The 24,131-nt window shown below is 39.4% G+C and overlaps 2 protein-coding genes across 2 annotated transcripts in view; both read left to right on the plus strand.

Annotated features, from left to right (window-relative positions):
• Positions 1-231: 231 nt before the first annotated feature.
• On the plus strand, positions 232-19,293 carry LOC308639062 (uncharacterized protein). The gene is made up of 4 exons (XM_081277032.1): positions 232-257; positions 14,607-14,733; positions 14,903-14,963; positions 15,787-19,293. Exons 2-4 carry the CDS (start codon positions 14,643-14,645, stop codon positions 17,870-17,872), a joined length of 2,238 nt encoding a protein of 745 aa, XP_081133158.1. The 5' UTR covers positions 232-257; positions 14,607-14,642; the 3' UTR covers positions 17,873-19,293.
• LOC308638968 (uncharacterized protein) overlaps positions 2,627-24,131 on the plus strand; it is a 164,059-nt gene continuing 142,554 nt past the window's right edge. Inside the window, exons 1-3 of the mRNA XM_081276896.1 lie at positions 2,627-2,870; positions 11,042-11,158; positions 13,008-13,077. Of these exons, the coding sequence (XP_081133022.1) occupies positions 11,139-11,158; positions 13,008-13,077 (90 nt within the window). The 5' untranslated portion in view covers positions 2,627-2,870; positions 11,042-11,138. The remainder of the gene's footprint in view (positions 2,871-11,041; positions 11,159-13,007; positions 13,078-24,131) is intronic.

The following is a 24,131-nucleotide window of genomic DNA, read 5'->3' on the forward strand; positions in this document are numbered from 1 at the left end:
AATAATACAATATTATTCTTTTACAATAAATACTAACTTCTACATACAATTTCCCCTATACATTCATGACAATGATTTCCCTTTCTAGAAAATCTCACAGCCCTTGTCAGCACCTAAACACAGGGTAAGGACAGGGTTTCCTTGTCTCCCTGGTGTAGCTGCACTGGTCAAAGTTCCTTTCCTGCTTTCAATCAACACGTTTTCTTTTTGATTTTAGGGCAAACAGCTGAGCAGACTTGTGGGATCAGCAGAGTCAGGTCTGTACATAAGAATTGATAATAGTAGAATGTAGACTATCTACATTGAGCATAAGGCACCCGTTTTATTTCCGCTGCACATTGCTGTTTTAGAGCGTTGCCTGCCTCCCCCCACTCCACCCCTTTCTCTGCTGAGGATGGAACCCTGAGCCACAGTCCCAACCCCAAATGTTTCCTTTTATAGCTTAGGCTGCCTCTGCCGGGGTCCTGCGCTAGCGGGGTCCAGAGAGTCCTGAAGGATGAGTGGCGTCGGCGAAAAGATTAGACAGGAGTCGTTCCGTTCCAGCAATCTCCACAGAGAGAGCTAATGCAGCTTTCTCTGGGTCCTCTTTTATTACAATTTTTCTCATCATTATAGATTCAGAATACGTCATTGATTATATAATTTAAAACTTTGCCAAGACATGACATTTCCTTAACCATGATTGGGGGTACAAAAAATGTAACATTAATTTACATTTTTCCAGGATATGTCCTTCAGTTACATAATTATTAAAAGTACAGAATCATTAATAAAATACATCACTAATTTACATTTTTCAGATTTTCCCAAGATTTACTATTTTTCCCAAGATATGTTATTTTCTTATTAACTACTGCCAAACTACGTAACCAGACTCTAAGTCTCCTAACCAATCATTAAGCTAAAGTACACTCGTACTTTATTTCTAATCTAAAATTCCCATCTAAAAAAGTCCCTTTAAATCTTACATTTAAAATATTCTAAAGTTTATGAATCATTCTTAAAATATATCAGAAACCTATACAACTAAAAACTTAAGAATTTCTAAACTTAAGAATCTAAATAAAATAATATTTTTAACATTATTCTAAAACTGTGTCTTATAAAGCTATTTTAATTAATTCCTAAATTTATTCTCATTAAACTGGTTGAGCTGCTTTCTCAAAGAGTTTCTTTTTTTCTCAGTCAAGGTACACTAGTTCTCAAAGAGTTTGTTTCTCAGTCAAGGTGCACTAGTTCTCCTATCTTTATAATCTTTTTCAATAGAAAGTAAGTTCTAAAAATCAATCCACTTTCCACCAATATTAACTATGCTCATCATATATCCCTATGTAAAGTAAGAAAGAGTTTATAAAAAGAGAAGAATATATTTTTATATGGTTTAACTTTCTTAACTGTAAAAATGAGACTACATGTGGTGAACTTTGTAAATAAGCATGATGATTAGGTTTTCTAAGAGGCCGGAAATATGGGCTTGGGTTCGAGTTGATATAATCAATGTGGTGCCTAAAATTCTCATGACCTTTCAAAGGATGATTGTTGTCCGTTATCAGATTTGTCCTCAGTGTACTGAGATAGAAGAACAGCCTTCTACTTTGTCCTTGATATGCTGAGGGGAAGAAGAACAGCCTTCAATGCATGAACTACCTGTTATGGTCTAGCCATCTGAAATTTAATTTGTTTCGCATTTAACATACTCATGCCTCCTGTCAGAAACATCAGCATGAAAATGCAAAGTCCCAATTATATAAAAAAGGGTCTCATGGTTTCGGTTTCCCACCAACCAGAACAGCTTTGCCAGAATTCATCCTCACTGTGACCCTGTCAAGACAGTGGGAGAGCTGCTTTGCCAACACTTTTTTCTCACTGTGACCTTGTCAAGACAGTGAGTGGGGGATCGCCTTCACCATGCCTCCTCAAAACATCAGAGGACAGGAGGTAATGAGAATTACTAAAATAATTTTCAAATTGTTTTCATTAGTAGATATCATATGTATGTGTGATATACGTGATAGATTTAAAGAGTGTTTCAAAAATATGGAGACCGTGTCTTTCTTTCTAATTTGCCTGAGGGATATATATATATAAAATAAACCCAGTGGGGCTTGACCTGGACCACTGAGCTACATCCCCACCCTTTCCATTTTATTTTAAGAGAGGGTCTCTCGGGGCTGGGGTTGTACCTCAGTGGTAGAATGCCTGCCTCACACACATGAGGCACTGGGTTCGATCCTAAGCACCACATAAAAAGAAAGAAATAAAGATTGTATTATCTACAACTTAAAAAACATAAAATAAAAAGAGAGGGTCCCACTGTTTGCAGACTCTGACCTGACCTTGGGCGCCTCCAGCCTCAGCCTCCCTGAGAAGCTGTGCTTTGTTTTTGTGTTGAGGTTAAACCCAGGGGCTCGCCATGCTCGGAAAGCACTCTGTGGCTGAAGCCTAGCTCAGAGCCAGGTGTCACCTCTGTACCAGAGGCTAAGCCAAGGCTTCCCACCTGGATTAGTTCCCAGCGCAGCCGGGTAGCTCCTCCTGAAAAGGGCTGGGGCCAAGTATCTGTCACTCTACCCAATTTCAGCCAGTGATTGGATGATGTCAGCTGTCAGTCACGATGCAGAGGCGGTCCTGGAGTCTATTCATCCGGAAGGGGGGGGGGACACTGTCCAATCAGTGCGCAGAGAGACAGGAAGGGCGGGCTTCCGCAATCTCGCGGGCTTTTTTTCTTCCGGGACTCTGCTCCCGATCCTTCAAGCCGCGAGTTCTCTGCTCCAGGGAGTCAGGTGACTTTGCGCAGCCTGTGTCCCCACCCTCATCTTGGGTGCTTGGAGGTTCCTCAGGAGTACACGGGGTCACCACAGAAGACAAAAATGGTGAGTTACCGACCAAGGCTGAAGGAACATGTCACCACCTGCGATGGGGATAGGCGCGCGGGTGAGCTGGGGAGCGCCGAGGTGTCCCCGCTGGCGCGTGGCCCTGTCCCTTGGTCTCGTGGGGTGAGCTGGGTTTTGGGTTTTTGAGGTGAGCTGCTGAGCGTGGCAGAGTCCCCGCTGGAGGGTGGCCCTGGACCCTGACCCCCGGTTCCCTGGGTTTGGAAGGGCGGCTCAGGTCCCTGGTGTCCCCTTTGCCCCCTACTGGTGGCCCGACCCACTCTTCCCAACGTGGAGGAAGCAGGGCCACAAATGCACCCGCTTTCTCCCAGGGGAGCTCCTCCGGAGGCTGCTGTAGGTCCCCCAAATTACAGGCGCCTCCTGCCTTCTAAAAGCCACCTTCCCTCCACCTCACAGCTCGGCCAGACGTTCGTTCTTCCCACTCGGTCCAAATGGACACCGTCCGCTAATTGTCACTTTTCATCTAGTGAAATATTGGAGAGATTAGTTCTTTTCTTTTAATTGGGGACCCAAACTTGGGGAGGTTTATCAGCCACATCCCCAGCCTCCACTTTTACTGAATTTTGAGATCTGCACCCACTGGGTGTGGAAGCTGGTCTCCAACCTGTGATCCTTCTGTTATGGCTGTTTACCGGTGACGAGTCCTTGCTTCCCCGAATGCTGAAGTATACCCCCAGAGAAGCTCGCTGAGGCAAGTGTGGAGTGGACAGTAGAAGGTTTATTAAAGGACAGCAGAAAAGACTTCTCCCCGCAGGAAGAAGGGGACCCAAGTGGTGGAATCCCTGTAAGGGGGAGGTCTGCCCTCTTTTACAGCTAAAGTCTTCTTTCCACTTTCCACACTTTGTTTCCCATTATGTTGCAGTGATAGAATGCAGGTGGGAAGGTCCAAAAGGTGGCAGATTGGTGGGCTGGAGGAGTAATCTGGGCAGGAAAGGCCTGGGGTGGCTTTTGGATTTATGATTAACAGTTCCTTGGAATAGATTCCTGCCTTGGGGACATTAACATTTCAATTGCTGCTCTGGTTTCCAGGACTCCATTCTCTATAAGGGCCTCTGTTTTATTTATCTTACACAATATTAGGTAGTTAGGCAAATTGGGTCTATCTGTAAATCTGGCTTCACTTCTGCTTCAGCCTCAAAAGTTCCTGGGATTACAGGGCTGTCTGGAGGGGGCAAAAGTGACTTATGCAGTCAAGGGGAGAAATAAAGAATGTCCACACACTTCTGCCCCTTTCAATGCTCTATTCACTCAAATTACTCAAAACATTTTAACTGTATAGGTTCTTAATCAAGAAAACAACAATCCTTAATGCTAGGCATTGCCATAGACATAATCAATTCACAGCAAACTGTGCCACAGCCTGGAAGCAGCAAACTAACCCGGGGGGTGAAGATCAACTTGTGAAGGTGGATGCAGCAGGAGTGGGAGCCATTTATTGTAGGACATGTAGGAGTATATATACATAATTAAGAACAAGCTGTGTATTCAGTTAACATAAACTAGGTATAACAGTCAACCAATAAGGAATCATCATCTTAATGATTACACACAGCTTAACTTAATTGACATAATCTAGACACAGCAGTCACTCATTAAAGAATCTCCATCATTTTAATGGCTTGCTGGCCTTACTTCTGAACCACTACTTCCTCTGGCTAAAAGCCAGGTGCCATCTTGACTTGTTTATCACCCTAACTGCAAACAATTCTAGGTTAATTAATTCACAGCAAACAATTCTAGATTCATTCTAAGCACTGGAAAACACAATTATGAGAAGTTAATGACATTCCCTCTGCATGCTAAGTTCAAAGGTCTTAGGTCTTAGGCTGTGAGTCCAGCAGATGCACAGTCACTCAGACCTCAGTGACCAGGTCTGGAACCAAGGCAAGCATTTCCTGGTGTGGAGCAGAGGACCAGTTGAGGAGGGGGTCCTAGAGAGGAGGTGCAGCTCTCACCAAGGTCCAGATGAGGCAGTAGAGTTTGAGAATAGTGAGGATCTTGCAGAGGCTCAGGAAAGATGCCAAGTGATGGGATGTCAGGTCCTCAGCAGGCTCTCCAGCTCGAGTGCATCCTTGTTTCTGTTGGCTGAATTCCTGCTCATCAGCTCTATCATTTATACTAAATTTGGGGGCTTTTGATCACACTTTCAATCCTTATCAGCTACCACCCTATTTCTCAGTGACATCATTTACCCTTGGGTCATCTCCACCCTGATCTTCTTGTCTTTCCCTCTTATCAGGCAAGGACAGCCTGCCAGAGGCTTTACTCTCTTTATCAGGGTGAGGGGAAGGAACTTGTTTGAGGCCTTACTGGAGGGATCTGTGGCTGTGCCTGGTGAAACTGCAGGTCTTTTAAAATGGAGTTGCTTAGGCTCAGGCCTAAGGTCATTCTAACAAGGCCTGTGCCACTGTCCCTGGCAAGAAGAACACTTTTGAAAGCATTTGTTTTCTATTTGTGAATATTATACTTGAGGGGAAAGAATAATCAATTAACAGTTCCCTGTGTTTGGTCAAAATAATTACTTTAAAAGGAAAAAGGCATTTGTACATAGAACCTAGGGATAATGAATCTTGGGTTATGTTCCAAGCCCCCCTGCCCCAATTTGACATAAATCATTTATTTACTTAAATTTGTTTTTATTAGTTATACATGGCATTATAATGCATTTTGACACAGTACACATAAATAGAGTGTAACTGCTCCTTTTTCTGGTTGTACTTGATGTGGATTTACAGCAGTCCTGTAGTCATATATGCATATAGGGTAATGTGTTTTATTCATTCTTCTGTTCTTCATCCCCAACTCTTTAAATTTGATTTTCAGATGAGATCTGGCTATGTTTCCCAGCCTGGCCTGTAAGTCCTGACCCTCCTGCTTCAGTTTCTCAAGCTGTTGACATTAAAGGCATTGGCAATCCCAGCTATGGAAAATAGTTCATTTTGATTTAAGTATTAATGACCATACTCAGACATGGATTCAAGTGACCCTAAATGATGTATGTGTTCCACCCTGAAAGACAAGGATTAAACCCAGTGGCACTTAATCACCGAGCCACAATCAGTCCTTTCTAGATTGTATTTTGAGACATGACCTCATCAATCTCCTTCTGGCCTCACCAAATTGCTGAGACTGACATTGAATTTAGCAATCCTCCTACCTTATCCTCTAAAGCTACTGGGATTTCAGTTGTGTGGCACTGTGCTTGGCCTACATGAAGTTTTATGAAAGAAACTATGTATCACTACATTAACCAATTGCATTGGTAAGATCACCAGATTCATGGGCTACAGAAAGAAAGGAAGGAAGGAAGAAAAAAGAAATTTCTTCTGACTGTTGTTATTACATTCTTACTTTGATAGATGGTGGGGACTAGATGTCCGGTAAGGGTAGGGATATATTCTGAGAAATTTAATAGTTTTGAGAATTGTGGTCTGATACAGAAATAAAGATAATTGGCTATTAAAGGGCTTAAGATAGCCCAAGATAATTTTTGCTCTCCATACAGAACCCTGCCTTTCCACCCTCATGGTGGTCTGGTTAGCCAAGTCAAGTACTCTGAAGGTTCTTTGATGTAGATGCAACTGTATAGAGAACGTGAGTTCACAGCTGTAAAAATCTTGTGCTTCTCCTTTTATCTTCCTTAGGTGTAGACACCGTGTCAGATTTTTTGGGCAGAGGTTCCCTTTGGACGCCTCACAGGGTCCTATGTCCTCAGCCACTGTCCTCTCCTGGAGCTGCCACAAGGTGCCCACAGCTGCCCTGGTCCCTGCAGGGTGAACAGAACTTCAGGCCCTGGGTCAGCTCCTCCTAGAGGACAGGCTGAGGTGTGGGATGTAGCCTCTCTGGGAAGCTGCTGGGGACTCTGGCCTGAGGAATCTCCTGGAACAGGCCTCATCTAGACAGCTACTTCCTTGGGACCTTGTTTTTCCCAAGCTGTTCCCATTCCTTGGAGAGAGGTGGCCAGTCAGCCTGTGGATGCTGGTACTGAGGGTCCAGGTCACCAGTGATTCCTGCCCTTATAGTCTCACAGTGTGAAGGAGCGAAACCTCTCCCAGAGCATAAGCACCACCCACCCCAGTGCAGAGCTGTGCAAACCTGAAACGCCTCCTAGACTGGAGTCATGGTCTAGGTCCCTGGGAGGGTGATCCTAGAGGCTTTCAGGAAGCAAGACCAGGAGAGGTCATGTCCTAGATGTCAGGGACCTTCCCTGCCCCTTGAGCCTGACACATGTGTGCTCCCTCAGCACCAAAGCTCTCTGTATCACTTTGAAATGATCTGCTCACATTTTGAGGCCCAGGTCTATTTTTTCAGAGCCAAATGGGATGGACTATTTATTAAATAGGCAAGAAAGAAGTGGATTTTAAAAAGTCTAGTAACATTTCCATTGTTAAAACAATTACATCCAGGTACAGTGGTGCACACCTGTGATCCTTGCTGTTCCAGAGATTGAGGCAGGAGGATTGCAAACTTGAGGACAGCCTTAGCGACTTAGCCAGGCCTTATGTCTGGGGATGTGACTTATCAGTAAAGTTCCTCTGGTTTTAATCTCTGATCCCAAACCAAAGAAAAAGAACAGAACAGAAATCAACAACAACAACAACAAAATAAACACATCTAATTTATCTTTTGCCACCCCTGAGTATGCATACAAAATTGGTGAGATTTGATCTTGTCTTTTCAATGATTTCCAATTGAAATCCATGTCCTAGATTCCAGAATGCCACTTAAGATACAGAGAAACTCTGTCTTCCATTATTGCGGCAGGCAATGAATCCATTCCTATAAAAATTGTAGTGGATAAATTTATGAATTTGATTTTATGTAAATTAGTTACAGTCGTTGACAAGCTGATGAATTTGACAGGAATGACAGTTTGTTGTTACTGTTGTTGTCTGGACTTGGCAGATTCATGTTAGCTGTGTGGTTTTTGGTATCAGGAATGGAACCCCGAGGTGCTTAGCCACTGAGCCACATCCCTGGCCCCTTTTAGATTCTTCCTTTTGAGTCAGGGTCTTCCACATCACCTTGGGCCTCTGACCCCTGAACCACTGGGGTTACAGTTGTGCACCATCACACCCATCTTCATTGGAAGTTTTAAGGACAATATAGCAATACCTAAAATACCCAACTTCGATAATTTAAAAATCACTGAATACTTTATCAGTGAAATAATAAATGATACCTGTTTTCCGAAAAGGAGATAGATATATATATATATATCAGTGAGGGTGCTTATCTCGCAAGCACTCCCACCATGTCACTTGATTGCTGTTCCCTCCTAATTACCTCCTCCTAGGGCTACCCATTTGGTAGCTGGCCTTTTAGCTTATGAAACTTGGGAGTAACATAAATGCTCTCTCTACTCTCTCTGTCCTGTACAATATTTTCACTGGTCTTAGATGCAGTGTACTATTTTCTTTTTAGATATATTTTTTAGAAGTTCACCCCCCAAAAAACAATAATCCATGCCCTGAATTTCACATAATTTACTGAAATGGTCTTTGTTTTTTCAAAGAGTGTGGATCATGGGCAAGTTCAGTCTCCTTTGTAAGAAAGTGTGTTGTCTTTTCATTGATTTTTTTTTTTCTTTTTGCGTCTCATTGTGTATCTTTTGTATTATAATCTTTTTTATCACTCATTACATATATTTTTAGGTTTTTTTTTTTTTTGTGTGTGTATGTGTGTGTGTGTACATGGACTGTTGAGGATTGAACCGAGGGCTATCAAGTTCTTACTACTGAGCTACTCTCCACCCCAAGAAAATTAGTATTGTAGACTGGGGTTTACTTATTTGCTGATGTATTGAGTGGTGGGATTGAAGCCAGGGACTTGCTCATGCTATGTTGTTTTCAAAAAAATGAATTTCAATGTGTGAGCAGCATTTTGGAGGTGGGCTAGTGTTTTACCGGGTAACAAACCTAGAGGCACTTGACCACTGAGCACGTCCTCAGCCCTTCCTATTTATTATGTACCTATTTATTTTTATTTTGTATAGTTGTTCAGGGGCAGAATACCTAATTTTTGTTAATTTATCTGTTGTGCTAAGGATCATACCCAGTGCCTCATACATGCTAGCAAGTGCTGTGCCACTCAGCTACAATCCCAGTCCCCCCATTTATTGTTGATGAAGACCAAGTTTCACAAAATTTCTGGATGTATTGCTAAATTGCTGAGAGAGCCTCCAACTTGCCAGTTCCATGCCTTGACCTCCCTAGTGGCTGAAATTACAGGTGCACACCACCCCACCAGCAGTTGGAATGCCTTTTAAAGATTTATCATCCAGGGGTTGGGATTGTGGCTCAGAGAAAAAGCGCTCACCTAGCATGTGTGAGGCCTTGAGTTCGATCCTCAGTACCACATAAATATTAAATAAAGGAATTGTGCCCACCTAGAACTAAAGAATAAATATATATTTAAAAAAAGATTTATCATCCAGTTTCTTTCCAGATGGAAATAGTATTGAAAATCATTTTCCTTGCTTTTGTCCATAGTTTTGAAATTTGTAACTACGACTTTTCTTCTTTGCTTTATTTTTTGCATTATTATTTGGGAAAGGTATTCATTATGTAATATTGTTTCTTATGTTTATATTTGTTAAAGTTTATGGCATGGTAGTTCATTCACTTCCTTATTAAATCAATTCTGTTTTTCAGAGCCATTTTAGACTTATAGTTTGTTAGTCAGTGTTTTCTAGAGGAACAGCACCAACACGAAGTGTGATTATAAAAGGGGGCTTATTAGATTGGCCTACTTGACCTGAAGCTGGATGTCCACAGTGGCCATCTGCAGGGTGGAGAGCTTGAGAAGTAGTAGCTGCAGAGTCCAAGAGGCTGAAGCCTCCGAACAAGAGGGATCAGTGGTGCTGCCCTAGTCCAGACCAAAGATTCTGGAAACTCCCTGGAGAATCACAGGCAGAGTCCACTTTGGGAGAGTGAACAAGGCAGAGTCTGATATCCTCAGGCCATTGCAGCAGCCATTGGAGAAGAAAGGCCTTTCTCTGCTGCTGCTTCCTTCTTCTTCCAACTTTTGTTCCACCCAAGACACCATCCTATTGGATGGTGCTGCCTATACCTAAGGAGGTTCTCTAGTTTGGTTCTCTGTTCCACATGCTGATCATTTGTAGACACACCCTCATGGACACACCCAGAGCCTCTTAATCACAGGTATCTCTTAATCCAATGCGGTTGACAATTCAAATGAGCCATTACATATAGTATCAAACACCCTTCTCTACACTGCTCTCAATAGTTTGCATTGATGTTGGATGCTTGTTAGTTACTGAATCAGTGTCCTACATTTGATTAAGAGAGTGGATGAAGCAACACTTTATCATCAGCTGAAATCCATCCTTTACCTTAGGGTTCCTCCTCTGTGTGGTGTGATTTTTGTGTATCACATACTCTACATAATAATATCATACAGAAGAGTACCAGTGCATCTATAATGTTGTCTCTTCTGGAATGTTCTTGACTTGGAATCTTACTGCACTTGGCCTTTCAGACTGGCTTCTCTCACTTACCAGTCTGCCTTTAAGGGTACTATATTTTCCAGGCTGTGGGGCTCACTTTCTGGGTGATGTTCTTTGGTGTGGTTAAAATGTACCTTCTCCATTCAGCATTAAAAGGTGCATCTTCCTTGCTTTTAGCTTTGGGCAGTTCAGGACATGGCTGATGTAGTCACTGCTGTGAAGTTTTTTGTGCATAATTTTCACCTCATGCATAGACACCTGGGAGTGTGGTGAATTAATTGTAGAGTGCACCATCTTTATTTTGTAAGAGCGTGACTGTCTTCCAAAGAGAGTGTTCTTCTCTCCATTCACATGAGCAAAGGAAGGGTGTTGCTGATTCATGTTTTCACTGTCTTTTGGAGCTTTTAGTGTTTGGCATTTCACCCCTCCAGTTGAGTATCTGGTGGCACCTCATTGTTCATGTTGAAGTTTCCTAATTATATGCACGTGAACATCTTCTCACACATGTGTTAACTGTGCCTATTTATTGAATGAGTGTATTTCCAAATCTTTTTCCCACTTCCAAGTTGGTTGCTAATTTTTTTTACTGAGTATTCTTCATGTATGTTCTATACCAACCCAGTGTCACTATGTGTTGTGACAACATTCTGACCAGTTCTCCAGCATGTCTTCTCATTCTCTCAAGGGCATCTTTTGAAAAACGGAAACTTCGTTTTGATCAAGTTCTATTTACAAGTTTTTCACTCACAGATCATGTGTTTGATGTTGCCTATGAAGCTGTCATGCCAGCCCAGATTTCTCTGTAAGTACTTCTTTGTTATTTTAGTGAAGTTTGGAGTTTTGCATTAGGTACTACAATGTATAGGCAATTTTTTGGTGCTGACAACTGAACCCTGGTCCTCCTATGTGCCAGGCAGGTGTTTTGCTAGAGCTGCAGCCCCTGCTGTGTGTGCTACTTTGAGCCTGAGGCTCCACTGAGAGCTCTGTGACATTTGTGAAATGAGAATGTTTTCTTTCTCTACATGTTAATTCATGTCCAGTGCTTTGGCAACATTGTCCAAGAGAGTATATATTGATTGATTTTCTTTTGCTCCTTTGTCAAAGATCAGTGGAATATTTTTATAATGTGCCAAATATCACTGTGTCTTGACGATTGTAGATTTCTAGTAGCTGTTAACCTCAGGTAGTGTTCATCCTGTGAACTGAGTGTTCATTACTGTGTTGGTTGTTCTGGATCTTTTGTTAGTGAAAACATAACTTAAAATATTTTTTATTGGGATTATACTGAATCCATAAATAAAATTGGTAAGAATTGATGGTAACTGAGGCTTCCCATCTGTGAACATAAAAGTATCTCCAAATATTTTCCATGTCTCTGCTATTTTTATTAGAAGTTAGCAGTTTTTGTCATACAGATTTTTGTTAGATTTATATATGAGTATTTCTCTTTTATTGGTTCTGTATAAGTGGAGTGTGTTTGTTTTTCTTTTCATTTTGGTGCTGGGTGTTGGACTCAGGGCTGCTCTACCATTGAGTTACATTCCCAAAACTTTTAATTTTTTGTTTAGAAACAGAGTCTTGCTAAATTGCCCAGGCTGGACTCAAACCTGGGATCATCCTGCCCCGGCCCCCTGATTTTCAAGGACCGTAGGCATGGATGGCCTCCATGCCCAGCTTCCTGCTGTCAATAGTACAATAATTGTCCTGTTTATTAACATGACAACACTGATGTCACATCATTGTTTTTCATGATTCTTCAGTGGATTCCAGTAGCATAGAGGATCATGCTGTCTCTCTATGAAGACATTGTGTTTTTTTGAGCTTGAGTGTTTTTCATTATTCTTGATTTTTTTAACTGTTGATATAATCAATATTTATTATTTAGCTTTTTGTTGTGATGGATAATGTTAATTGGTTTTTTAATTCTGAATCAGCCTTGCATATGTGTTGCGTTCCTGGGCCCTGCAGAGGCTGATGTGAGTGGATCTGTGCCACTGGGCTTGACTTCCCACAGTAGTATGCTGCTCCCTGGAAAATTTTAACTGAGTTTTAAATTTGGCATCAGTCTTACAGAGCTGTAATAATTTCCTCTTGGCTGTGTTTATAATTCTTTTTATTTATTTTTGGATTCAGTAAAGTATTGTTTGATGAGGAATTTTGCATTCATGATCATGAGAGTCTTTCATACTTTTCTATTTAATACTTTTCTTTATCTATTTAATTTTAATACTATGGAAAAATATGCCATATAAAGAATTAGAAGGTGGGTTGGGGTTGTGGCTCAGTGGTCGAGAACTTGCCTCGCATGTGAAAGGTCCTGGGTTCAATGCTCAGCACCACATAAATAAATAGGATAAAGCTATTGTGTTCAACTGGAAGTAAAAAAAAATAAATATAAAAGGAAAGAATTAGGAAGTTTTAACTCAACTTCTGTTGTCTGGAAATAATAGTAGAAAATTGGTGGCAGGTCTTAAGTGTCTCATGGCAGCCTGTTTGAAATGTGCTGCCTTTCTTTTTTCTTTTTTTTGTTTTTGATGGGGATGGGTAGTAATTATAAATTTTTGAATGGTGTTTTAGTCTTTCTCAGTTAAATGTATAATAAATTATATTTGTCTGCAGAATAGATGGATGAAATACCCTTTGTCACGAAGATTTCATTTTGCCTGGACCATCATTGTGATCTGTCTCCAAGACACCTGCTGTCACTCATACTTTGTCCATGTAACAATGGACAGCCCACTAAAAGCTTTCTCTTGGGCTTCTACTAGCCTCTATTGATACTGTCCTGCTTCAAATGTCATGTGTTTTAAGGCCTTGAGCATGGGTCTTTATGAGTGGCAGGGTTGTGTTCTGGTATGTGGTCCTTTTGGCTGTTCCACACTGTGCAGAAATCATAGCCTGCTTTGAGACCCACATGGAGTGGCCTGTTTCACAAGCAGTCAGCGTGGGATAGTTCAGGATTCTGGGCTGCAAACCTGCTACTTTAACACACCCTGGAAGTGCTTGTGCCTGAGGTTTCCTTGCACCAGCTGTGCTACAGGAATGAGGAATGTCTTTCATGACAGACCACCATTGTACATGTGGCCTATCTTTTTTTTTTTTTTTTCTCAGAGTAGAAATTAGAAGTTTATTAAAGGACAGCAGAAAAGACTTTTCCCAGAGGAAGAAGGTGACCCAAGAGGTGGAATCCCTATGTGGCCTATCTTGATAAAAGGGTGCTTGAGCAGAATGGTGGTGTGTGTCTCATGACTGTACATAATCTGAGTGAGACATCTGTTGTTCAGAAGAGTTTGAGAATAATTGGACATTCATGGTTGCCATGAGGTTTGGGAAAGGATTTTCTGCTGTTAAGAAACCTATTTTTCAACCCTATATAATTTTGTAATGCTGTTGTTTGGACAAGATAACATCTTGGGGTCATGGAGTTCTTTCTGAGACACATGCCATCTTTCCACACACCCCAATCTGCTTTGACATTAATCACCAGAAATTATTAAATTGTTATGTTTATTAATCATTGTGCTTGATTACTAATTGAGTAAATTTGTTCTGGAGTAAAGCACCTGAAAACTTCTAGTTGTCCTCAGTGTAATCACACAAGTTGAGCTCAGTCCCCAGTGAACACATTGTGACAACCTGTGTGGAAGATTGTCTAACTGTTGTCTATGAGGGAAACTCTTTAGTGACTCCATACTCTGAGGGTGTGGGTTGGGGCTGATTCTAGGCCCTTCTTTAAGAATGGAACAATTCACTTTCAGAAGGAAACAGGAGATCAGTAAATACCATGTTGTGTATATTAACTGTGTAGGCCCAGTGAGCCACTGTGGTTGGCAGGATCTCTCAAATACTGAGTTTTGTGATCCCAGCAATTTCCTACTCAGTCAGCTTTCTTTTCTAAGGGTAAGTAATAAGAAGGGTGCTAATATTAGCTCTCTACTGCACAGGATGTTGGTAAGAAGGTGATAGAGATGCAATCAACAAATAAGATAAGGGTGACCCGGGAGCCCCTCTTACTTCCTGTGAACTCACCAAAAATGGGTGTACAACACTCTACTATTTACCTTGTGTGGGGCCCAAATCTGGTGTTGGAGTGGCTGTGAAGAATTAAATGCACTGGAGATTTCAATGACCAAATCGTGGAATTAATCGAGAGGCCAGGGAATCATGTGATCATCATGCATGTTGAGTATAGATTTCTCATGCTGTCAAATCTCTCCTGGCCTCCACTACACACTTGTGGGATATTTTAGATCTCAGTGACCTTTGAGGATGTGGCTGTGAAATTCATGCAGGAGGAGTGGGATTTGCTGGATGCTTCACAGAAGAACCTTTACAGAGATGTGATGCTGGAAGTCCTCAGAAACCTGGAATCTATAGGTAATAATTTGTGTATTTATTTAATTGGATAATTTGTGTTTTTTTTTTATTCATGTAGAACATGAGAAGACAATCAGTTGGTGATTTATTATAGCATAAAATGCACCATGAATTTGGAAATGCATTTATAGCTCCTAGAAATTTACAACGTTTTGGTTTGACATTTTAGGAAACCAATGTGATGAGAAGAACATTGAAAATCAGATCAAAAATTCTGGGAGCAGTCTAAGGTAATTGTACTCACAAGAGGAATCCTTGAAAGAATCTGGGGATGTCATATAATTTTTAAAACCAATGCAAGAAATTTGGACAATTTTAAATATATTTATTCTTATAAGATTTTTTACCAGAATTATATACTTTACTGGGACTGGTGTTTTGGCTCCGTGGTAGAGAGCTTGCCTTGGATGCTTGAGGCACTGGGTTTTCTTCGCAACACCACATTTAAATCAATAAAGTCCATTGTTCACTGAAATAAATTTATATATATTTTTTATATAAATTTATATATATATATATATATATATATATATATATATATATATATATATATAAAGATATTAAGTCTATTCAAAGTTCTTGACATGCAAAAAGTATTATGAAATTGCATATGTGAGTATAACTATTTGGGAGAGAATTTTAATATTTATTTTTTAGTTTTCGGCGGACCCAACATCTTTGTTTTGTATGTGGTGCTGAGGATCAATTGGGCCGCATGCATGCCAGGCGAGTGCGCTACCGCTTGAGCCACATCCCCAGCCCAACTATTTGGAGAATGATCATAGGCAAGCTGTGTTGCAAAGCATTATTTCCTCTCAATCTCTTTATATTCTGGCAATTTGTACAAGTTTGAAAAACCTAGGCTTTACCTCATGTTGGAAGTAACGTTAACCTAGGACCTTAAATAAATACTACGTCATGAATTAATCAAGTATTAATAATCTGCTGGTCATTAGATACCAACTCTTAAGGAAAGAAAAATTTTAATAGAGTAAATTCATGTGACTGCATTACGTGTGCCAAAGACTTCATATGCCTTTCATTCCTTCATAGGCAGATCACATCTCAGTATGGAACCGAACACTACAAGCATGAAGAATGTGAGGAGAACCCATGTGAATTGAAACAATACAGGAAATCTCTGGTTTCTCTCAAAAGTGTTCACACACAAATGTTAGCACAAACTGGAGATAGAACCTATGAAAGTACAGTATGTGGGAAAATCATCAGTTGTTCCAATGACATTCAAAGGCATGAAGATTCTCATACTGGGTGGCAACCTGATGAATGTCAACAATGTGATGAAGCCTCATCTTCTCCCACAGATGTTCAAAGACACACAAGAACACATAGGGGAGGTAAAGCTTTTCAATGTGAGGTATGTGGGAAAGCCTTTCATTCCCCCACTTTATTTAGAAGACATGAAAGAACTCATTCTGGAGAGAAATCCCACGAAGGTAAAGAAGGTGGTAAAACCATGGTTTCACCCAGAAGTCTTCACAGTCACGTCATCACGCACACCGGGAAAGTACTTTTTAAATGTAACGTATGTGGGAAAGACTTTGCTTACCGAAGTTTATTTAGAATACATCAGAGAAAACATACTGGAGAGAAGCCCTATCAATGTCAACAATGTGGAAAAGCCTACACTACTTCATCTTACCTTCGGATACATGAACAAATCCATGCTGGAGAGAAGCCCAATGAATGCCAACAATGTGGAAAAGTCTTCACTTCTTCTTCTTCCCTTCACACACATGAACGGACACATACTGGAGAGAAGCCTTTTGAATGTAATCAGTGTGGCAAAGCTTTTGCTCAATCGTCTACCCTTCAGAAACATAAAAAAACTCATACGCAAAAGAAACCCTATGAATGTCAAGAATGTGGGAAAGCCTGCAGGACTTTGTCTTACCTTCAGATACATGAACAAATCCATGCTGGAGAGAAGCCCTATGAATGCCAACAATGTGGAAAAGTCTTCACTACTTCTTCTTACCTTCAGATACATGAACGAACACATACTGGAGAGAAGCCCTATGAATGTAAGCAGTGTGGCAAAGCCTTCACTCGGTCCACTCACCTTCACTTACATGAAAAAACTCATACTGGGGAGAAGCCCTATGCCTGTCAACAATGTGGGAAAGCCTTCAGTACTTCTTCCTACCTTCAGATACATGTGCGGACTCATAGTGGGGAGAAGCCCTATGAATGTAAGCAGTGTGGCAAAGCTTTTGCTCAATCATCTAACCTTCACTCACATAAAAAAACTCATATGAAAAAGAAACACTATGAATGTCAACAATGTGGGAAAGCCTGCACTAGTTTGTCTTACCTTCAGAGACATGAACAAATCCATACTGGAGAGAAGAGCAATGAATGCCAACAATGTGGAAAAGTCTTCACTACTAATTCTTCCCTTCATAGACATGTACGAACGCATACTGGAGAGAGGCCCTATCAATGTCAACAATGTGGAAAAGCCTACAGTACTTTATCTTACCTTCAGATACATGAAAAATCTCATACTGGGGAGAAGCCCTATGCCTGTCAACAATGTGGGAAAGCCTTCAGTACTTCTTCCTACCTTCAGATACATGTGCGGACTCATAGTGGGGAGAAGCCCTATGAATGTAAGCAATGTGGCAAAGCTTTTGCTCAATCATCTAACCTTCAGTCACATAAAAAAACTCATACGAAAAAGAAACCCTATGAATGTCAACAATGTGGGAAAGCCTTCAGTACTTCTTCCTACCTTAAGATACATGTGCGGAATCATAGTGGGGAGAAGCCCTATGAATGTAAGCAGTGTGGCAAAGCTTTTCCTGTATCGTCTAGCCTTCACTCACATGAGAAAACTCATACAAAAAAGAAACCCTATGAATGTCAACAGTGTGGAAAAGTCTTCACTACTTCTTCTAACCTTCACAAACATGAACGAACGCATACTGGAGAGAAGCCTTATGAATATCAAGAATGTGCGGAACCCCTTGACACATCCAGTGAACCTCACATATATGGAAGAATTCATGAAGAAGAGAAGCCTAATGAATACCAACTCTGTGAAAACGTCTTTTTCTTGCTTTTTCTTTCACAGACATTAAGGGACTCACATTCAAGAGAAACCCTATCAATGTAAGCAGTGTGCCAAAGCCTTCACTCAGTCCTCTCATCTTTGCTCACATGAACGAACTCATACTGGAGAGAAGCCCTATGAATGTCAACAATGGGGAAAAGCCTTTGTTGTATCCCATCAGCTTCACTTACATGAACAAACTCATATTGCAAAGAAATTGTACTGATGAAAACAATTGGCAAAGTCTTCTGTTATTACTGTTCTTCTCATCAACATGTTGGAAGTTTACTGGAGAAAAATTCTTTAAATGTGAATTGTGGTGGATCAATATTTCTTGTCCCCTTCAAACAAAAAGAAGGGGCTCACTGTGCTGAATATTGTACTGGAGATTGTAGTGGAGATTTGGTGTGGTGGCACTAAACCAATGAGATACATTCTCATTCTTTTTTATATTTTTAATTTTGAGACAGAGACTTGCTGAGTTCCTTAGGGTTCTTCAAAAATGCTGATGCTGGCCTCAAACTTGTGATCCTTCAGCCTAAGCCTCCCAAGTCTCTGGGGTAAAAGGCATACATCACCACATCTGGCTGAATAACTGTTTAAATGTGAAAAAAATATGGCAAATCATTCCATTTTTCCTGTTGTCTTCAAAGCCATTTCCCTCACTGGAAAACAAACACTCTGAATGGGGACGATTTGCTATACTCTATCAGCTTCATGTTCTAGACCTAATTTTCTTCTCTTTTATGAAAATTCTCATGGAGAGAAGCCATATGAATGGAAAAAATGTGGGAAATCTTTTAATTTTTGCAGTTTCTTCTGAGTACTAGAAATATTCTTTTGGAAAGATTTATGGCAAAATGAATAAATCCTATGCAAGTAAGAAATACAAAGGGTTCAGATGTTTTAGTTTTGTTCAGTTGTATTAAAAAAAAAATACTGTAGAAAATCCCGTGGATAAGCCATGTTGGGCAGTACTTAATTTTGACAGTTTTAATCAAAGACATAAAAGGATTAACATCTGGGCTGGGGATGTGGCTCAAGCAGTAGCGTGTTCGCCTGGCATGCATTCGGCCCGGGTTTGATCCTCAGAACCACATACAAAGATGTTGTGTCCGCTGAAAACTTAAAAATAAATAAATAAATAAATATTTTTTTAAAAAAAATTAAAAAAAGGTTTTACATCTGGGAAAACCCGTCTGCTACTTATCTATTTATTTATTTTTGATAAAGAAATTGCAGCAGAATGCATTACAATTCTTATTACACATATATACCACAATTATTCATCTCTGTATAAAGAAATTTGACACCCAATTCATGTCTTTATACATGTACATTCTATAATGATGTCCTTCACATTCCACCGTCCTTGCTAAACCTCTGTCCCCTCCTTTTCCCTCCCAGTCCTCTGCTTTATCTAGAATTCATCTAATCCTTCCATGCTCTCCCCTATGTACCCCTATGAGTCCGCCTCCTTATATCAGAGAAAACATTCAGCATTTGTTTTTTGGGGATTGGCTAACTTCACTTAGCATTATCTTCTCCAATGCCATCTATTTACCTGCAGATGCCATGAATTTATTTTCTTTTTTATTGCTGATTAAAGTTCCATTTTGAATATATGCCACTTTTTCTTTTAATCCATTCATGCACTGAAGGGCATCTAGGTTGACTCCACAGTTTAGCTCTTGTGAATTGTGCTGCTATAAGCATTGATGTGACTTTGTCCCTGTAGTATGGTGTTTTTAAGTTCTTTGGGTATAGTCTGAGGAGATGGATTGCTGGGTCAAATGGTGGTTTCATTCCCAGATTTTCAAGGAATCTCTACACTGCTTTCCAAATTGGCTGGACCAATTTGCAGTCCCACCAGCAAGGTAAGAGGGTACCTTTTCCCCCGCATCCTCATAAACAGTTATTGTTGTTTGTCTTCTTAATAGCTGTCTTTCTGACTGGAGTGAGGTGATAGGTTAGAGAAGCTTTGATTTTCATTTCTCTAATGGCTGGAGAGGATAAGCATTTTTTTCTTATACATATTGATCGATTGTATATTCTCTTCTGAGAAGTGTCTGTTCACGTCCTTGGCCCAATTGTTGATTGGGTTATTTATTTTTTTTTTTTTTTTTTGGTGCTTAGCTTTTTTAGTTCCTTATATACAATAGAGATTAGTGCTCTGTCTGATGTTTGAGGGGTAAAAACTCTTTCCCAGGGTGTAGGCTTTCTGTTCACCTCACAAATTGTTTCTTTTGCTGAGAAGTATCTTTTAGGTTGATTACAACCCATTTATTGATTGTTGGTTTTAATTCTTGGGGTATAGGAAGTTGGGACCTAATCCCACATGATGAATATTACTGACTAGTTTTATTCTATTAGATGCAGAGTCTCTGGTTTAATTCCTAGGTCCTTGGTACATTTTGATTTGCACTTTGTACAGATGAGACATAGGGATTTCATTTTATGTTGTTGCTTATAGATTTCCAGTTTTCCTAGCACAATTTGTTGAAGATGCTTTTTTCTCCAGTGCATGTTTTTGGCACCTTTGTCTAATATAAGATAATTGTAATTTTCTGGGTTAGTGTCTGTGTCCTCTATTCTGTTCCATTGGTCTCCCAGTCTGTTTTGGTGCCAACACCATGCTGTTTTTGTTACTATTTCTCTGTAGTATAGTTTAAGATCTGGTATAGAGATGCCACCTACTTCAGTCTAAGGATTGTTTTAGCTATTCTGCATGTCTTATTTTTCCAGATGAATTTCATGATTGCTTTTTCTATTTGTATGAGGAATGCCTTGGGGATTTTGATGGGAATTGCATGATATCTGTATAATGCTTTTGGTAGTATGGTCATTTTGATCATATTAAATCTGCCTATCCAAAAGCAACTTAGATGTTTTCATCTTCTGAGCTCTTCTTTGATTTTTTCTTTATGGTTTTGTAGTTTTCATGTATAGATCTTTTGCTTCTTTCATTAAGTTGATTCTCAAGTATTTTTTTTTTTTTTGAGGATATTATGAATTGGGTAGTCTTTCTCATTTCCTTCTCAGAGTCTTTGTCACTGTATACAGAAATGCATTTGATTTATGGGTGTTGATTTTATGTCCTGCTACTTTGCTTAATTCATTTACCAGTTCTAGAAGTTTTCTGGTGGTTTTTTGGTTCTTCTAGATATAGAATCATATCATCAGCAAATAGTGCCAATTTAATTTCTTCATTTCCTATACATATCCCTTTGATTCCTTTCATTTGTCTAATTGCTCTGGCCAGCATTTCAAGAACTATGTTGAATAGAAGTGGTGAAAGAGGGCAGCTCTGTCTTGTTCCAGTTTTTAGAGAAAATTCTGTCAATTTTTCTCCGTTTAGAATGCTGTTATCCTGAGGCTTAGCATAGATACCCTTTATGATGTTGAGATATGTTACTGTGATCCCTAGTCGTTCTAATGTCTTGAACATAAAGGGGTGCTGTATTTTGTCAAATGCTTTTTCTGCATCCATTGAGATGATCATATGATTCTTATCTTTGGGTCTATTGATGTGATAAATTACATTTATTGATTTGCATAAGTTGAACCAACCTTGCATCTCTAGGATGAATCCCACTTAATCATATTGCACAACCTTGGTAAGCTCTCTTTTCTATTTTATCACTTGATATTGGTCTGTTTCAATTGTGTATGTCTTTCTGATTGAATCTGGGCAGATTGTATGACTTAAAAAATTTGTTGATAACTTCAATGTCTTGTATTATCCTCTGTATTTCTGTCATATCTGTTGTAGTATTATTGTTTACATCACATATACGGGTAATTTGTGTTCCCTCTCTCTCTCTCATTCTCTTTTAGCATGGCTAAGGGTCTGTCAATTTTATTTATTTTTTAAAAGAACCAACATTTTTGTCCATATTGTCAACTGTTTCTTTTGTTTCCATTTTATTGATTTCAGCTCTAATTTTAATTATTTTTTTCCCTTCTACTGCTTTTGCTGCTGGTTTGTTCCTCCTTTTTTAGGGCTTTGAGAAGTAGTGTGAGGTCATTTATTTGTTAACTTTTTTTTTCTTTGAAAGTATGAACTCCATGCAATGAATTTTCCTCTTAGTACTGCTTTCATAGTGTCTCAGATTTCCATTGGTTGTTTCTATGTTCTTATTTACCCCTAAGAAATTTTCAGTCCTCTCCTTGATTCCTTCTGCAAAGCATTGTTTATTCAGTAGCCTATTGTTTAGTCTCCAGGTGTTGGAGAAATTTTTACTTTTTCTTTTTTTTTTTTGATTTCCAATTCCATTTAATTATGATCTGATGAAATGTATGGTAGTGTCTCTACTTTTTTATATTGCTCAGAGTTGCTTTGTGCCATAGTATATGGTCTATTTTAGAGAAGGATCCATGTGCCACTGAGAAGAAGGTGTTTCTGTTTGATGCAGGTTGAAATATTCTATATGTGTCAGTTAAGTCTAAATTATTGATTATGTTATTGACTTTCATAGTTTTTTCATTCAACTTTTGTTTGGAAGATCTGTGCAGTGGTGAGAGAGGTGTAGTTAAATTCACCCAAGATTACTGTGTTGTGGTCAATTTGACTCTTGAGCTTGAGAAGAGTTTGTTTGAACATAGCTGCACCATTGTTTAGGGCATATATATTTATGATTGTTACATCTTCTTTTTGTATGTTTTCCTTGAGCAGTATGTAATGTCCATCTTTACCCCTTTTCATTCCCATTGGCTTGAAGTCTCCTTTATTTGATATGAGTATGAGAAACCCTGCTTACTTGTGCAGTCCATTTGAGAGGTATGGTTTTTCCCTACGTTACACCTTCAGTCAGTGTATGTCTTTTTCTATCAGATGAGCCTCCTGGAGGCAGCATGTTGTTGAGTCATTTTTTTTTAATCCAGTCTGCTAGCTTATGTCTTGTGATTGGTGAGTTTAATCCATTAGCTTTCAGGGTAATTATTGAGACATGGTTTGTATTTCCAGCCATATTTGTTTATTTTTGTTATTTAACTTGAGTTGATTTTCTTCTTTGAGTAGTTTTTCCTTTGGGGTACGACCTTCCTCTTTTGATTTTCATTGTTATTTTTCTTTTCCTCCTCATGGAATATTTTTCCAAGGATGTTTTGTAGTGCTGGTTTTCTAGCTATAATTTTTTTTTTTTTTACTTTTGTTTATCATGGAAGGATTTTATTTCATCTTGAAATCTAAAGCTTACTTTTGCTGGATTCAAGATTCTTGATTGGCACCCATTTTTTTTCAGCTTGATAGATGTTGTTCCAGGATCTTCTAGCTTTTAGGGTCTGTGACGAAAAAATCTGCCATTATCCCAACTGATTTTCCCCTATATATAATCTGATTCCTTTCTCTCATGGCTTGTAAAATTCTCTCCATATCCTGTATGGTGAGCATTTTTATTATTATGTGCCTTGGTATGGATCTGTTTTGATTTTGTACATTTGGCATCCTGTAGCCTCTTCAATTTGGATTTCCAATAGATTCTTCACATTTTGAAAGTTTTCTGATATTATTTCATTGAATAGATCCTTGATTCCTTTGGTTTGGTCCTCTATGCTTCTCTCTATCCCAATAACTCCCAAATTTGGTCTTTTTATGGTATCCCATATTTCTTGAATGTTCTGCTCCTGGTTCCTTACCATTTTCACTCTATGGTCTATGTTCCTTTCAAGATTATACATTTTATCTTCATTGTCTGATGTCCTATCTTCCCAGTAGTCTTCTCTGTTCATGATGCTCTCATTTGAGCTTTGAGTTTAGTTTATTATTTCTTTCATTTCAAGGATATCTGTTTGTTTGTTTGTTTGTTTTTAGAACCTCTACATCCCTGTTGAGGTGATCTTTTACTGCTTGTCTTTGCTCTCTTATATCTTCTTGGAGTTCACAGGACCTTTTAACCATATATATCCTGAAATCTTTCTGTGTCCATTTTTCTGCTGTAGCTGCCAATGATTCTAATGATGTGTTGTCTTGATTTGTTTGGGCACTTTCTTCCCTTGTCTTTTCATGTTACTTGTGTGTCTTCCTTTCCAGCTCTGTGGTTCTGAGGTGCTATTGTTTTTACCCTATAGATTTGCAGTGCTGTTGTAGGTTTGCAAGATCCCTCCTTTGTGGGGAAGGATGATGTTAACAGATTCCAATATCAACAATACATCATGTATGAACAATTTGTTGTTATGAAGACATTTGCAATTTAGTTTCAATGTCCAGAAATGTTGGATTCAATTATTATTTAAAATATAGTCAATAGTTTTGTAAAACGGTTTACAGTCTCTGGTGGTGGACATGAACTGGGGATCTGGCAGGATGATATGTGGCTCAGAG

Source organism: Spermophilus citellus (assembly GCF_964194105.1).
Source record: "Spermophilus citellus genome assembly, chromosome: X".
NCBI classification, from domain to species: domain Eukaryota; kingdom Metazoa; phylum Chordata; class Mammalia; order Rodentia; family Sciuridae; genus Spermophilus; species Spermophilus citellus.

Bases quoted from the DNA above. Each gene is read 5' to 3' on its own strand.
- LOC308639062 (XM_081277032.1), top strand. From the start codon at position 14,643: ATGCAGGAGGAGTGGGATTTGCTGGATGCTTCACAGAAGAACCTTTAC. The intron at 14,734-14,902 runs GTAATAATTTGT...TTGACATTTTAG, and splicing joins CAGAAACCTGGAATCTATAG to GAAACCAATGTGATGAGAAG. The intron at 14,964-15,786 runs GTAATTGTACTC...ATTCCTTCATAG, and splicing joins AATTCTGGGAGCAGTCTAAG to GCAGATCACATCTCAGTATG.